At 38.8% G+C, this 16,187-nt stretch overlaps 1 protein-coding gene across 6 annotated transcripts in view; it reads left to right on the top strand.

Moving 5' to 3' along the window:
- The window catches only part of Eya3 (EYA transcriptional coactivator and phosphatase 3), a 125,125-nt gene that overhangs the window by 49,573 nt on the left and 59,365 nt on the right, over window positions 1-16,187 (top strand). For 5 of the 6 annotated variants that reach the window (XM_013519541.1, XM_005394940.2, XM_005394937.2 and 2 more), the window contains 2 exons: window positions 11,106-11,149; window positions 15,210-15,289. In XM_013519541.1, coding sequence (XP_013374995.1) covers window positions 11,106-11,149; window positions 15,210-15,289 — 124 coding nt within the window. Of the gene's footprint in view, window positions 1-5,795; window positions 5,815-11,105; window positions 11,150-15,209; window positions 15,290-16,187 lie in introns of those variants that run through there. The other variant, XM_013519542.1, reaches the window with a different exon arrangement.

Here is a 16,187-nt window from a genome sequence, read left to right as displayed (position 1 = left end):
CCAGTCTGGCATCACACTTGTAGTCTTCCTGCCTCGGCCTCTGAATAGCTGCAGTTACAGGCTGTGCCACCATGCCCAGCTAAGGGTCTTTTCCTATTTTCTAAAGTTAGATAAATACTGATTCAGTTTGCTATCCTCAGTAGGCCTCTTGAATTTCATATTGAAAAAGAATACATAGTGGTAATCTTTATGAAAAACCAACCTAGAAAGATTAGAATTTTGAAAGCAGATAGTAAGATTTTGTGTGTATATTCCAGATATTCTTTTTTTTTTTCCCCTCTCCTTATGGGAGTTGAACCAGAGTTTTTGCACTAAGCCACATCCCCAGCAGCAACCTCCCCCACCTTTAAATTCTGAGACAGAGTCTTACTAAGTTGCCTCAGCTGGGCTTGAACTTGCCTTACTATCCTCCCACCTCAGCCTTCCAGAATGTTGGGATTGCAAGCCTGTGCCACCATACCAGTTTCTAGATGTAGTCTTTACATCACAAAAGGACAGTCAGCAGCTTCCATTTAAAAATGACATCCTTTAATATATTTTTGATATTCTTTATGTTAAGAATTACAAGGGGCGGAGGATATAGCTCAGCGGTGTGGCGCCTGCCTGGCAAGTACAAGGTCCTGAGTTTGATTCCTGGGTCCCTAAAAAAAAAGAATCACACTGATATTACTCTGCCATTATTTTTTAGCCCTCTCAGTTGAGGTAAGTATAATACTAGTAAGACATAACTAGTAGAAAGACTTTGTGAAACATTTGAAATGTAAGCCCTTATCTTTGACACAGTAATTTTAGTATATGTATTGCTGAAGTGAGCACTGGGACAGTAATAATTAGGGAAGTGGTAGATTAAAAAAATATATCCTGAACAGTGTACTTGTATATAGTATATATACCATTAGAGCAAACCGCTGAATTATAGGCATCAAATGTTCCAGGAAAAATTACATCAGTGAGTGTTCAATGAAAGACAGAAGTCTGCTCATATTTTCAAAAGACTTATGTAATCGGTGACACAACTATTGAAATGGGAATTGTTAGTTATTCCTTACCTGTTTAAGGTATTGGGGATTGTGAGGCTGACCTGCTGATAAGTCATCTTTTCACCTCTGCCTCATTTTCTTATCATTCTTGTAAAGTTCCATAACATGATCAGCAGAACTTGATTGTTACTTCAGAGGGAAGTAAGATGTTGAAGCACTAAAACCCAGCTTTCTGCTACCACATGTGTAAACAGTCATCACCCTGGAGCATCGTTTTCCTTATTGATTTGTGCCTAGGTCTGGGTTTACAAAGGTGATGGTGTTATTGATAGCATGGAACGATCGGTACTAATGTGAGAAAAATTTAACACTACAGTTCCCCTAGAAATGCGAGGCAACACACGTCACACAGGGCCATAGGAGAAAACACTGTTGTCCGTCAGGAAGCAGAAAGGAGCCAAGGGAGGATGTGGGCCACACGAAAGGCAAGGCAGAGCATAGCAGTTAGTTTAAATAATTTAAACAGGCCTTGTGGTCTACAACCTGTTCCCTGTTGTCCGATTGGGTTCATTTAAGGCAGGAGAAATTGGGGGTTGGTATATGAAAAAACGAGGTAGAGGAAGTGGTTCAGACTATAGGCTTTGGGTCACAGAGGAAATGTAAACAATTTTGGCTTTTAGTTTGGTCCTATAACTAATGGATAGCAAATAGACAAAAATAGAATCTAAGAAAATGCAACACTTAATAGCTGTTAAAAATAGAGTAGAGCCAATCGTGATGGCACACATCTGTAATCTCAAGCACTTGGGAGGCTGAGGCAGGAGGTTTGCTGCAAGCATGAGGGTAGCTTAGGCTACATAGTGAGTTCAAGGCCAGTCTGGGCTACATAGTGAGACCCTGTCTCAACAATAAATAGAACAGAACAGAACAGGCTGGGTGTGGTGGTATATAACGTTAATCCCAGCACTGAAAAATCTGAGCCAGAAGGATTGCTGAGTTTGAGGCCATTCTGGGCTACATAGTAAGTTCAAGGCCAGCCCAAACTACATGGCAAGTCCCTGTTTCAAAAAATGCCTCACTCCCAAAAAAACAAAAAGAAAAAAATAGAATAGAAAATGTCAGCTGGGTGTGGTGGCACACACCTATAATCCCAGCATTTGGGAGTCTGAGGCAGGAAGCACCATACCACAGTGATATATACACCCATGTTTATAGGGGCACAGTTTGTAATAGCCAAATCTTGGAAACAACCTAAATGCCCATCAACTGGTGAATGAATAAAGAAGATGTGGGGTTTTTATATAATGGAATACTACTCTGCCATAAAGGATAAGCTTGAGACATTCCTAGATAAGTGGATGCACCTTGAGAACATACTCTTTTAAATGAAGTAAATCGGACATACATGTGTAAATACCTCATTATTTCCCTGCTATGAGAAATCAAAAGTGTAAATAAGGACCAAAATGTGTATTAGGTATTGTGAAATAGCAAGAAAACGTTCAAATGGAGAGAGAAACAAGGAGAGGGGAGAGGGGAAGGAAAGAAAGGAAAAGTAGAAAAAGAAAAAGAAAGAAGAAGAAATGGAAACAAAGCTTTTGTAAATGGGGAGGGCAGGAGGGGTTGAAGGGACTGTGGCAGAACGGGGGAAAAACAGTCAAGTTAGCCTGGCGTGGTGGTGCACGCCTGTAATCCCAGCACTCCGGAGGGTGAGACAGGAGGATCATTGCAAGTTCGAGGCCAGCCTAGGCTACAAAGTGAGCTCAAGGCTCGCCTGAACTGCATAGCGAGACCCTGTCTCATCAGTGACAGGAGTCACTGATGAGGGGATAATCCACTATTTTTCACAACCCTTAGGCTCTAACTACTTGATGGATCTTTCTTGCTTATCTTTGTTTTCCTGAGAAACCACTTTGAAGATACCAACATCTATTACAGCAGCCATTGATAATTTCCTGCCAATCTGTCCATAACTCTGTAATGTTTGTATTGTTCCTATGCTATTTTGTAAATGGATGTATGTTTATTACTGTGTGTTTCCTACAACCACCATTGAGAATAGTCAATGATTATTTAATTGATCACTCATGTATAGCTCTATTTGTTTTCTCTAGAAACCACTTTGAAGAAACCAGAGTATAGTTCAACAACCATTGATAACTTCCTACCATTTTTGTCTAAAACTCACTATTATTTGTCCGTTTGTTTTCCTGAGAAACTATCTTGAAGATACCAGTTGGTAAAATAACGACCATTGATAATGTCCTACTACTTGGTCTGTAATTCAGTAAATCCCTCTATTACTATGTTATCTTTCTTTTACTCTTTAAAATTGAAAAAAGCAAATGTACCAATAAAATCAGATTGAAAAAAATAGAAAATGTCAGCTGGGTATGGTGGCACACACGTATTGGAAGGCTGAGGCAGGAGGCTTGCCACAGATTTGAACTAGCCTGAGATATGTAATGAGTCCAAGACCAGCCTGAACAACATAGAGAGACCTTGTCTGAAAAAACAAACAAAAGAATAGAAAATGTCATATGTTGAAGACAAAAACAACTTGTCATAGACTGTAGAGATCTAAAATATGAATGGAAAGAATTGCTCTATCCCAAGATAAACAAACCAAGAATTTTTTAACCCTATTGTTTATCTGTTCATAAGGAAAAATATTATTACTTTATTCATTGTTTCTTGTTTACTCTTTTTTTCCTTTTTTTTTTTTTTCTTTTTTTTTTTGAGACAGGGTTTTGCTGTGTACTGCAGGCTGCCCTTAAATTCACTTATGTAGCCCAGGCTGGCCTCAAACTTAAGGTACTCCTCCGGCCTCAGTGTCCTGAGTGCTGGGTTACAGGCGTGCGCCCCCATGCCCAGCTTGTTTGCTCTTACTGATTATCCTTTCTCTTGTTTCTCTACTACTTGCTTATTCTACCGAAAGATTACATTCAGATCACCATCACAGTGAAACAAATCTTAACCTTACTTTCCCTTTACTGCTAACCAGTCCTCAGCCTGCTGCCATCAGAAATGATTCTCTCTGCAGTAAGGAATTATTGGACTTAAGTCATGGTCTTTTGTCTGCCGGTCTTCATCTTTTTCAACTACCCTAAAAGATTAGTTCATGTAGCTGATACGGAGCTTATATTGTTGTCCAAACTGGCATTCTTTTTGAAGACCAAAAGAGGACACTGACCTGACTTGGGTAAGAGCATAAACCAAGACTATTAGTTAAAGAACTCCTTTAAAGCTTCTACAGACACATTTGTGGCCATTTTATTTCAAGTTAGAAAAGGACATAAATATGCTGGATGTGGTGTCAGATGCCCATAATTCTATTACTCTGGGAGGCTGAGACATGCAGATCAAAAGTTCAAGTCTAATCTGGGCAGTTTAGTGACTTAGCAAGACCCTGTCTCAAAACTGTAAAAAAAGTTTAAAAAGGACATAAATGCATAGGAGAAATTCTTGGAAGGTTGTATACTCAGTACTGATTATTTTATTCAGGTATAGGGTATGATAGATCTTTTATAGTTTATTATATATGTATTATACATATATATCTGTATGGTTAGGATTTTTAAAAATAATAAACTTGTATGCCTTTTATATTTAACTTTTTTGTGTGTGTATAGTTCTAGGGATTGAACCCAGGAGAATTCTGCCACAGTGCTATATCCCCAGCCCTTTTGTGATTTTTCAAGACAGAGTCTCACTTAATTGCACAGGCTAGACTTGAATTTGTAATCTTCTTGCTTCAGCCTCCTAATTAGCTGGGATTACAGGTCTATATCATTGTGCCTGGAAGTGTGTTCAACTTTATTTTTACCCCCAGTACTGGGGATTGAACCTAAGACTTGCACTGAGCTATATATCCTCAGCCCCTTTTTTGATTTTTTTATTTTGAGGCAAGGGCTCACTAAGTTACCCAGGCTAGGCTTGAACTTGGAATCCTTCTGACTGAGCCTCCCAGAGTGGTGGGGTCATAGGCATGCACCCTCAATCCCAGCCTGAATTTAACCTTTAAAAAGAGAGCCCAGCTACACCGTAGACAAATAAGTAGTATGATGATTATAGACAAAGTATAGTCTACAAATAGAAAAGGGATGAAACTTGGGAAACATTCTTGAGAACATCAAAAAGGACCCTTAGCTGGGTGTGGTACCACGAGCCTCTAATCCCAGCACTCTGAGAGGCTGAGGCAAGAGGGTTGCAAATTGGAGCCTAGTTTAGTGTCTCAAAAAGGGCGGCAAAGGCCTAGCTAGGAATGCAGCCTGGTACAAAGGTCCTAGGTTCAGTCCCCTGTATTGCAAAAGAAAAAAAGGGAAGGGGAGGGGAGGAAAAAGAGGACCTTTTGGCTTAGAGTAAAAGAGAAAGTGTGGAACAAGTGGAAAAGACAATGACTAACTCAAACCTGAACTTTTACCCCCTCTCCATACTGGGGATTGAACCCAGAGCTTTTATGCTAAGCTACATCCCCAGACCTTTTAACTTTTATTATTTTTAAGGCTTTGAGACAGGGTCTTAGTAAGTTACTAAGTTGACCAAACTGTGCTTGAATTTGAGATCTGCCTGCCTTAGCCTCTGAAGAAGCTGGAATTATAGGTATGTACCACCATGCACAGTAATTTCTTTTTATCTTCTCTGTCAAGGGGCATCATCTACAAACTGTAAAAAAGAATATATTTGAATTTTTAAAAAGAAGAATTTGGCTGGGTGTGGTGGTGCACACTTGTAATCCCAGCATTTGGAAGGCTGAGGCAGGAGGATTGCCTTGAGTTCAAGACCCTCCTGAACTACATAGACCCTGTCTGAGAAAACCAAAAAAAGCAAATATGTAAGTTACTTTAGCTGAGTTCTAATCTTTAACACTCATGAAAATTTTTATCCGATAGGCCTAAAACTTATAACAAGATTACCAAGCCAGTGTTTAGTATTTCTGAAAAATCATAGAGAAAGAGAGAAGTACTTGAAACAAAGTATAAAGAAATGTTGCAGTGTTATGTTTGTTTTGCTTTACATTCAAGGGTGACAGGAGGAATTAGGTGGTAGAAACTGTAGACTTATGCTATCTTAATGCTGATTAGTAACAGTATTCAAAAACATTACTGGACAGATGTTTGTGGATACTGAGAAAAGGATATGACTGTCAATCATCAGGAGCTAGTAGTTGATAGTTTGAAGTTTTAGGATATAAATGCATCAAGTATCTATGTGATACCAGATCTAGAAAAATCTTTTATTTTGTTTGTTTTTGAGACAGTCTCATGCTACCCCAGATGGCCACAAACTTGAGATCTTCCTGCCTTAGCCCCTCAAATAGCTGGGATTATAGGCAGGGTACACCAGCATACCCAGCAATATTTTAAAGTATCAAAGGATAGTAGTGTTATTTCTTTAGTAAACTGCAGTGTGAATTTTTTCTTTTGTGCTGCTAAGGATGGAACCCAGCCCCTTGAACATGCTAAGCAGGTGCTTTACTGCTGAGCTATACTGCCAGGCCCTAGTTATTTCTTACTCTTTTTTTTTTTGTTTTGCTTTTGTTTTTTTTCCGGTACCAGGAATCGAACTTACGACCTTGCGCTTGCCAGGCAGGCGCTGTGCCGCTGAGCTAAATCCCCAGCCCCTATTTCTTACTCTTGTTCCAGCGCCTCTCTTCATACTAGTGATGGTGAGCCTTTTAGAGCTTATAATGGTAAAACAGCCTGCTGTGGCATATGTGCCTTAAGTTTGTCACCGCTACTTCATTCTGTCCTTTTCAAGTAGAAGCTGTACAATCAGCAGAGAGGATCCCCAAACCCATAGATAGATTCTTGGGTGTTTGGAAGATTGCTTATACACAACAAAATCATTTGTAACTGAGTGATTTTTAAAAAATTATTAGTAGTGAAGTGTGGGCCTGTTAGTATTACTTGCTAGAAGTGACTCTCCACAAAAGGATCTTTATGTCACTACCCATTATATTTTCTGTCCTTGTGATATTCTTGACTAAAGAATACCAGTTTAGGAGCTGGGGATTTAGCTCAGCGGCAAAGCGCCTGCCTGGTGGGCGGAAGGTCGTGAGTTCAATTCCTGGTACCGGAAGAAAAACAAAAAACAAAAAAAACCCAAACCAAACAAAAAAAGAATGCCAGTTTAGAGTTCTGTGTGCATAAGGGATTTTTAGAAAAGATTAAGTAGATGAGATTTTCTTTCTTTGTTATATTTTCAGTAAGTGGAAATATATTCATATATTTTTGCTTTATAAGTGTTTGTGTTTGTATTTCATGGCTTAGATTTGCCACCTTTTTTTCCTGAAATTAGCATATAGCTAAATGATCAGTAATAATCAAGTGACTCTTACAGGATGGGATCACCTCAGTCCAGTCGTGGTCTTCACTTTCTTTAGTTTACTGGGAGAATTACTTTAGGCCATCTTCTCTATCTGAATTAATGCAACAGTTTGCCAGGTTTTCTTAAATTTGATCTGTTTCCCCTCCTATTCATTTCCTTTTTCTTCTTTCTCTCTCTCTCTCTCTCTCTCTCTCTCTCTCTCTCTCTCTCTTTTATTTATTTATTTATTTTTTGGTCTTTTGAGACAGGGTCTTGCTATATATAGTTCAGGCTGGTATTGAACCCACCATGTAGCCCAGACTGGCCTCAAACTTGCAGTGATCCTCCTGCCTCAACCTCCCAAGTGCTGGGGTTATAGGCATTCATTCTCTGTCTATACTGTATCAAAATAATCTTTCTAAAATTCAGAATAGATCATGTTATCTTGCTACTATTCAGAGGTTTCTTATTACCCTTGAGATAAAAATGAATTCCTTAATCAAGTTTATAAGAACCTTCATGATTAAACTTCTGTTAACTTGCATCACCCAGTTTTACCATCTCTTCCTTGGACTCATTCCAGGCTTATGGTAAATTTTCAGTAGAGTAATTTTCATTTTCTCTCTTAACCTGTGAATCTTTTTACTCTTGTTCTTTCCTCTACATAGATCAGTCTAATTTCCCCCACCTTCAAATGTAAGTTTCTCTGTTTTACTTGACTAAATCCAGTTCATCCATCAAGTTTAATTTAGACTAACAGTTCTCAACTGAGTTAAAATCAGAAAATGTTAGCGTTGTTGACTGGAGGGAGTGTGTATGTTGTCCATAGGCAGAGTCAGGAAAAAAAATTTGAAAACTACTGTGTTTTTTTTAAACAGGATCGCACTATATATTCAAAGCTGGTCTTGAACTCACTATGCCCACTCAAGATGGTTTTTGACTCAGGGCAGTCCTACCTCAGCCTCCCAAGTGCTGGGATTACAAGCATGTACCACCACACCAAGTTCAAAAATTAGTGTCTTACTACTTTCCGCAGGAGTTTACCTGACTTACTGTCCTACTCTGTCCCTGTATTCCTAGGCCACCTCCCCCCAGTAAAGAGTCTTTGTTCAGTGTCCCTTCAGTGTGTGCCATAGTGTCTTACACTTCTGTCAGAATCCACAATCTCTTTGTTTTAGAAATTATCTATTTACTTGTTTTTCTTTTTAACCAGATTGTATGTTCCTTGAGGTTAAGGAGTATGTTTGGTTTATCATTACATTCTCTGTCAGAAGGACTTGGTAAGGAATAATCTATTGAATGAATGCTAGCATGATGACGAATCAGAATTCCATTGTAGATGCATATTTTTAACACTGGAGAATTTGTCGTAGGGTAATTTGCAGTTGGGGCAAGGCTACTAGCTGCTGTAACATTAAGTACATATATAAGCTAGTAACAGTTATGATAAGTATTATGTACCATACATAATTGATGTACACTATACTTTTATATGACTGGCAGTTCAGTGCATTTATACCAGCATCCACAAACACTATTATAATGCCTAGGGCTGGGGAAATAGCTCAGTGGCGTAAGCACCTGCCTGGCAAGCACAAGGTTGTGAGTCTAATCCCCGGTATCGCAAAAAACAAACAAAAAATACAGTGTCACTAGGTGATAGGAATTTTTCAGCTCCATTATAATCTTATAAAACCACTGTTGTATATTTAGTCTGTCATTTACTGAAACATTGTGAGGTGCATTAATGTATTTAAAAAATTTGCTCCTGTGATCCCAGCTCTCAGGAGGCTGAGGCAGGAGGATTGCTGCAAGTTTGAGGCCAGCTTGGGCTACAAAGTGAGTTCAAGGCCTACCTTAACTACATAGCAAAACTCTGTTTTAATAAATAAATACACATATATGCATGCTCTAGGGAGTTAACTAAATTTATTATTAGTCTATGACTGTAATAAAATTAAGGCTGTGATAAATATGTTCTTGAATGCTCTAATTTTCTTGGTATGGCTTACTGCTAGGATACTATCGACCAGTGAGGGCAAACCTTTTAGGGCTTTCAACAGTACAAACAGCCCGTTGTGACACACATGCCATAGGTCCACCACCACTGCTATAGACTATTTTGGGTACTTTTCCAGCCAGTTTACAAATACTTTTCTTTGGTAATAAAAAGGATCTTTAGATAAGTGAAACATAAACTCATTTTCATTATTGGAAAAAGTACATTATCTGACCTGTAAATACTATCATTTTCAGGTAGAAAGAGCAGAACATTTTATAATGAGCTGATATTTTGTCATTTGTGAAAGTATGGCAGGCAGATAAATTAGATAGTTCAATTTTTCTTATCTTTAGCCAGAGAATTTCTAGCCAAAACACTGTTTCCTAACATTACTTAGGTCAGATCATTTTTCTTCTACCCTTTTCCAGTGAGATTACGTTACACATGTATAAAATAGTTAGAGTCATGCTCTACTTATGTCCTAGGAGCATCGTCCTCATGTTTGGTTTCGTCTGTGCACCACCATACAGAGGCTTTACATTGTTGTGTAAGCTTGTATGTCTGTTTGCTCCTTATGGCTTTTAGATTTAAGCATTTGCTTCAAATGCTAGTGTAATTCTATTTATTAAGTTCAGGAGATGTTCCTCTTCCCTTTATCTTTTTTGTTACCTTGTGAACATTAAGCCAGGTTTGAATATAGTAGAAGTTTAGATGACATAAAAAAAGGAAAAAAGGCCAGGCATAGTGGCGCACGCCCATAATTCCAGCATTCCAGGAGGCTGAGGCAGAAGGATCATTGTGAGTTCAAGACCAGCCTGGGCTACAAAGTGAGCTCAAGGCCAGCCTAAACTGCATAGGGAGACCCTGTCTCAAAAAAGACCAAAAAAAAAAAAAAATAAAAAATAAAAGAGAAAGTGGTTTTATTTATTCTGTGGTTATATATTCTCATGAGGGATAAATGTCCATGAAAATTTTTATGGGTCTTGAGTTTATTGTTTACCTTGACAGAAATGTTAATTTTGATCTTAATAAATAGCCCTGTTACCAGTTTATGTGTTTCTTTAAAATTACATAACAAGAGTCTGCCTTTTCTCATTAACTCAAAATACTGTACTTTTAAAGATTCCTGGGGCTGGGGATTTAGCTCAGAGGCACAGCACCTGCCTGGCAAGTGCAAGGTCATGAGTTCGGTTCCCTGTACCGGAAAACTCCCCCCCCCAAAAAAAGAAAAAGAGTAAAGATTCCTAATTTGAGTATCTAAGCATATAGCATGTTTCTTTTCTTTTTTTCTTGCCTTTTTTGAGATAGGGTTTTTCTGTGTAGCTCAAGCTGGCCATGATCTCACTTTGTAGCCCTGGTTGGCCTGAAACTTGTGATCCTCCTGCCTCAGCTTCCTGCGGGCTAGTGTTACAGGCATGCGCCACCACGCCTAGATGCATGTTTTTATTGTTGCCGTTTATTCTTACCAGAGAGCTCCAAAATCAGATTGTTTTGGGGGTGGAAAATACTGGACGAAAAATTGCATCAATGTTGAACATGTGCAGATTTTTCCTTATCATTATTCCCTAAAAAATATAATTATATATATAGCATTTACATTGTGTTAACTGTTATAAATACTTGTTTTAGTACACGGGAGGATAGGCAAAGGTTATGTGCAAATACACACCATTTTACCCACGACTTGAGCATCCAGAGTTTGGTATGTGCTATTCCTCGTAGATACCAAGGAACACTTGTATTTGAGTAGCACACCTGTATTTGTTTCAAAAACAAATCACTGTATTGATTTCTTTATATATTTATTTTTGCAGGTGAAAAAAGCCAAGATGCAGGAACCAGGAGAACAAACTTTAAGGTATGTAAAATTGAAGTTCTTTTTAGTGATTGTGTTTAGTTACCTTTCTGTTGCTAGGACAAAATCCTTGACATACACAATTTAAAGGAAGAAAGATTCATTTGGGCCCACAGTTTCATAGGTTTTCATCCGTGTTCAGCTGGCTTCAGGCTAAGAGTATTATGGTGGAAGGAAATGATAAAAGAAAACGGCCTGCACCATAGCAACCAGAAAGCAGGAAGAGAAGGAGCCCAAGAAAAGATACATCTTTGAGAGGCACGCCCCTGTGACCTGCTTTCCACCTGGGACCCACCTCGGAACAGCCTACTCAGTGATGCCCTCAGCAGTGGGTTAACACACTGGTGAGGTTAGCGCCCTCATAATCCAGCCGAGGCTTTAGTGTGTTTTAATCCAATCAAGCGGCCGCTCCACATTGCCTTTCACAGTTGTTTACTTTCTCTTTTGTACATGCTGATTACTGTATGGGCGTGCTTTGGGTGGACTGCCCTCTTTTTTGTTCTTAATGTCAGCCTTTGCATTTTGAAATTATGTGGTTTAAAATGTTAAACTTTCCTTCCAAGACAGAACTGCTTGAGTCTGTTAGTTTGAGATCAGCCTGGAAAACATAGTGAGACCTCATCTCAAAGAAAAAAGAAAAAAAAAAAAACCAGTTCTCTCCAAAATAGCTATTCCCCCAAAATACATATGTAGTTTTTCTTTCTTTCTTTTTTGGTTGGTTTGTTTGTTTTTTGTCTTTTTGAGACAGCATCTCGCTATGCAGTTCAGGCTGGCCTTGAGCTAACTTTGTATCCCAGGCTGGTCTCGAACTTGCAGTGATTCTCCTGCCTCAGCCTCCCGAGTGCTGGGATTGCAGGCGTGCACCACCATGCCTGGCTTCTTTCTTTTTGGTATGCATTCAATTTTTTTCTTTTTTTTAAGGCAGGGTCTCACTGTGTAGTACAGACTGGTCTCAGATTCACTAGGTAGCTCAGGCTGGCCTTGAACTCACAGCGATCTTCCTGCCTCAGCCTCCCAAATGCTGGGATTACAGGCATACACCCCCATGTCCACCATGCATTCAGTATTTATTCAACAATATATACTAGATTCATTTTAGATATTAGGCGCTGTACCATGTAGGGGAAACCATATTCTAAATATACAGCGTAGAAATCAGAAGCCAAAATAAGGGAAATGGAGGAATTTGTTATTAACTGTTAAATGGATATGGATGCCTTAGTCATTAATTCCACTCCTTCTAGAGGAAAAGAAAGGCTAGGGGTATGAATTAGTAGTAAAACATTTATCTAGCATGTGTGAGGCCCTGAGTTCAACCAATAACAATTAACCACTTACTAGTCCAATTACTTAAATACAAGATGACCAAAAAATTGCATATATTTTCATTTTTATAGGATAATGTCATAGGAAATACAAAAGTAACAATTTTATCAAATTTATTCAATATAAGAATTGACTGGTTGAAATGACACCTGCCCAAGTGATGCTCAGGATAGTCAGTATGTAAGCAAACATGCTGCCAGGGTGATATTTGGTGTAAACTGTTAAGTGTTTAAAACAGAAAGAAAAAAGCTGGGCATGGTGGTGCTTGCCTATAATCCCAGCACTCTGGTGGCTGAGGCAGGGGGATTGCCATGAGTTTGAGAGCACTCTGAGCTACATCATGAGTTCGAGGCCAGCCTGAACTATGTAGCAAGACCCTGCCTGAAAAAAAAAAAAAAAAGACTTTCTATAAAAAGAAAAGGAGGCAGCTTTTTATTCTTCATGTGCTGACTCCATAATTCCATGGTTTTTACAATTGTTACCTCTCACAGTTATTACTACAATTATTTCCTCTTGTCATTTGTCCACCAACCATATGGGCCGGTAGTAACTCCATCACTTCTAACACGTTTACTTCAAAAAGTCTGCTTTTACCACTATATAGTCATTCTGGCTCATTTATGCTAGAACTGCCATGGTGGCTACATGATGTCTCACACTTCTAGTTAAATGATTATTGGTTTTTTTCATTATTACCCATTTCCTTTCCCTCAGAAAGAATGTCAGGTTCTTCCTTGTGCTACTTAAATTTTAAGATCTACTATTATCAGTCCCCTTGTAAAAGTCTCTTTTGAAGAAGGGTATTGGGGATTGAATTTAGGGCCTTTACACTGAGCTACAACTTCACCTCTTTATGTTTTTGAGATAGGGTCTCATTCAGTTGCCCAGACCTAAGCCTCAGGTGGTGTCCTGCCTCAGCCTCCCAGAGTGCTGGAATTACAGGCATGCGCCATTATGTAGACATTCTTAACTTCCTCTTTTTTCTTACCTTATGCTTATCTAACAAAACTACAACCTTGCTCAAATTGTTTGCCTAGTCCATGCTGTCTTGGTTATTTTTTTGTTGTTGTTGGGACAAAATATCTGACGCCCAAAATTAAGGAAGGAAAGGTTTATTTTGCTTACAGTTTGTGGAGGTTTTAGTTTATACTTGGCAGATTATAAGGCAGACTGGCACATGGCAGAGAGCTACAGCTCAGGGTGGCAGAACACAGCCGAATCAGCAAGCATACACTAGGGCAGAATGGCCTCAAGCACCCTTTTTCTCTCCCTTACATATGTAAACTATCAGGAAAGTTTTTTTTTTTTTTGGTTTTTCTCTGGTACCGGGAACCGAACTCACGACCAGGCAGGCGCTTTGCCGCTGAGCTAAATCCCCAGCCCCTACATATGTAAACTATCCACCCCAGGGCGGTGTAGCTCTCACACCCACAATCAGTCAAACTCTAAAAGCCTGCCCCATCTCTGCATGAGGCTTTGGGGGGACACCCAGACACAAACCATAACACATGCATTTCCAGTCACTCTAACAGTATAAGAGAAAAACATAAACCTATGCTTTCTATTCTTAATTTCTGTAGAATCTGTGCTCTTAGCCACTACGTTACACTAGTAGGGAGTGACTAGAGAGTGCAATGTGAAGTGGAAGAAAAAGGGAAAACATTGTGAGGGACACCAAGTTTGAATAATCTCTGTTCCAGAATTTCACTGGAATCTTCCCGGTATTACAGTATCTTAACATTGTGACTTCCTCTCCCAGTTTGCATGCTTTACCTTTTAAAGTTTCTTTTAAATTTCCTAAGTTAAAACAAAAACAAAACAGCTGGGCATGGTGGCACACGCCTGTACCAGCACTCTGGAGGCTGAGACAGGAGGGTCACTGTGAGTTTGAGGCCAGCCTGAGCTACAAAGTGAGTTCAAGTTCAGCCTGACCTGCATAGTGAGATCCTGTGTCAAAAATACAAAAACAAACAAAAAAAACCACCGCACTGGTAGAGCACTTGTCTGTCATATGTGAGAACCTGGGTTCACAAAAGGAATACAGTGGATTGAACCATTTTAAGGAATGAGAACTTCTACTTGGAGAAAGGCTTGTGTGATTTGGAAAAACTTTAAATGATTATGATTTGTAGCTGATTAAGAACTATTTCTGAAATAAGTGATTTTACCTACTTTTCTATAGAACTCTGAAACCAAAGTGACAGAATATACAGAATGGTAACTGGTAAATACTAATGCATCATATATTTCAAAATTATTAATAGATTTTAAATGTATTTAACACAAAAAATAAGTATGTGATGTGATAGATTTGTTAATTAGCTTGATTTTATCTTCCCACAGTGTAAACAGAATCAAAACATTACATTATTCCCTATAAATACATAATATATGCAGTGTTTTAAAAAGTGATAGAAGTGTTTTAGAAGTTTGGAATTTTTCTTTTACTATGTTTTTAAAGAAAACTTTGGCTTGCTCATGCCTTAGCCAGAGTTCTGAGTGATATGAACATTTTTTTTAAAAGGGTCTAGGAATCTGAAAAAGGACAATAGAATTCTGAGGGTACCAACGCTGGCCTTAGCTCTTTTCATGTAGGTGTTAAAAACCAATAAGAATATTACAAAGATTTACCTTGCCTCTTACTTAAATAGCCTAGGAGAGAAAGAGCTTGATCGCATCTCTTTTAGCAATGTAGCATATCAGTCAGGGCCTAATGTATTCATTTTGGTTCTCTCAGTCAAGTTAGCAGCCCGGATGTCAGTGATCAGAAACCTGAAACATCAAGCCTTGCTTCAAACCTTGCCATGTCAGAGGAAAGTAAGTACCATATTTTGTGCTTGGTGGAGGGGCATTCCTATAGCCAGGTGACGCGCTTCTTGTGTAGCTGGGTTTCACTGATGGCCTGGATTGCCTCAGAATATACAGAAAGATCTTCTCTCCTGTGTGAATGTTCACTTGTACTGTTCTGTAAGTTCTGTTGACATAACCAGCTGGCAGGGGGAACTTACACAGAATCTTCTCACCCAGGAGTCACACTTAGTGCTTTTGTTTGGTTTTAAAGGTAGTAGTGCCCTACTCAAAGTGAGAAACATTTGTGGGCCAACTCTTGACTTCTCCTCTGGGGAACTTGATATTTTTCTGCTTCTCTAATACAACCAAGTGACCTCATCTGTCAAATCTTGGCCAAGAAAGAAAACCAATCCCCTGAGCCCAAGGTTGATACTAGGGTCTGAAGGAGATCCAGCTCAGCAAGATGAATCCCCCACATACCAACTCACTCTCCTATATGACAGCTACACTTATACATTAGACAGAATCTTTGTGGAGACAGGCTTTGTTTGACATACCCACTTCCCCATATTGGCTCCACAGGGAAAGTAGTCCTTCTTGAAATTAAATAGCTATGCCTTACTATTTTATCACACACTTTAAAAGAGGAAATTTATGTAAGACATTCTCTAGAAAGCTGTTTGTTTGGGGACTATTTCTTTTCTTAAGTATCCTTACCTTGTGTTAAATAAAGTATGACCTTTTTTTAAAAAAAAGATGTCTTGAGTTCTGTATATTATTTTTTAAAGGTGGCTCTGGGTCTCAGTATTTGTCATACTTTCAGCATAAAACATAAGAATCATCTGAAATGCTTGTTTGTGATGTAGAATTCTAGCCACATCTTCAGAGATTATTATTCAGTAGATCTGATATAGGTGGAATTTTC

This window comes from Chinchilla lanigera, unplaced genomic scaffold (genome assembly GCF_000276665.1).
Source record: "Chinchilla lanigera isolate Chin_1 unplaced genomic scaffold, ChiLan1.0 scaffold00051, whole genome shotgun sequence".
Classification (NCBI taxonomy): domain Eukaryota; kingdom Metazoa; phylum Chordata; class Mammalia; order Rodentia; family Chinchillidae; genus Chinchilla; species Chinchilla lanigera.
The sequence above is the reverse complement of the archived record's forward strand: the minus strand, read 5'-3'. Positions and strand labels throughout refer to the sequence as shown.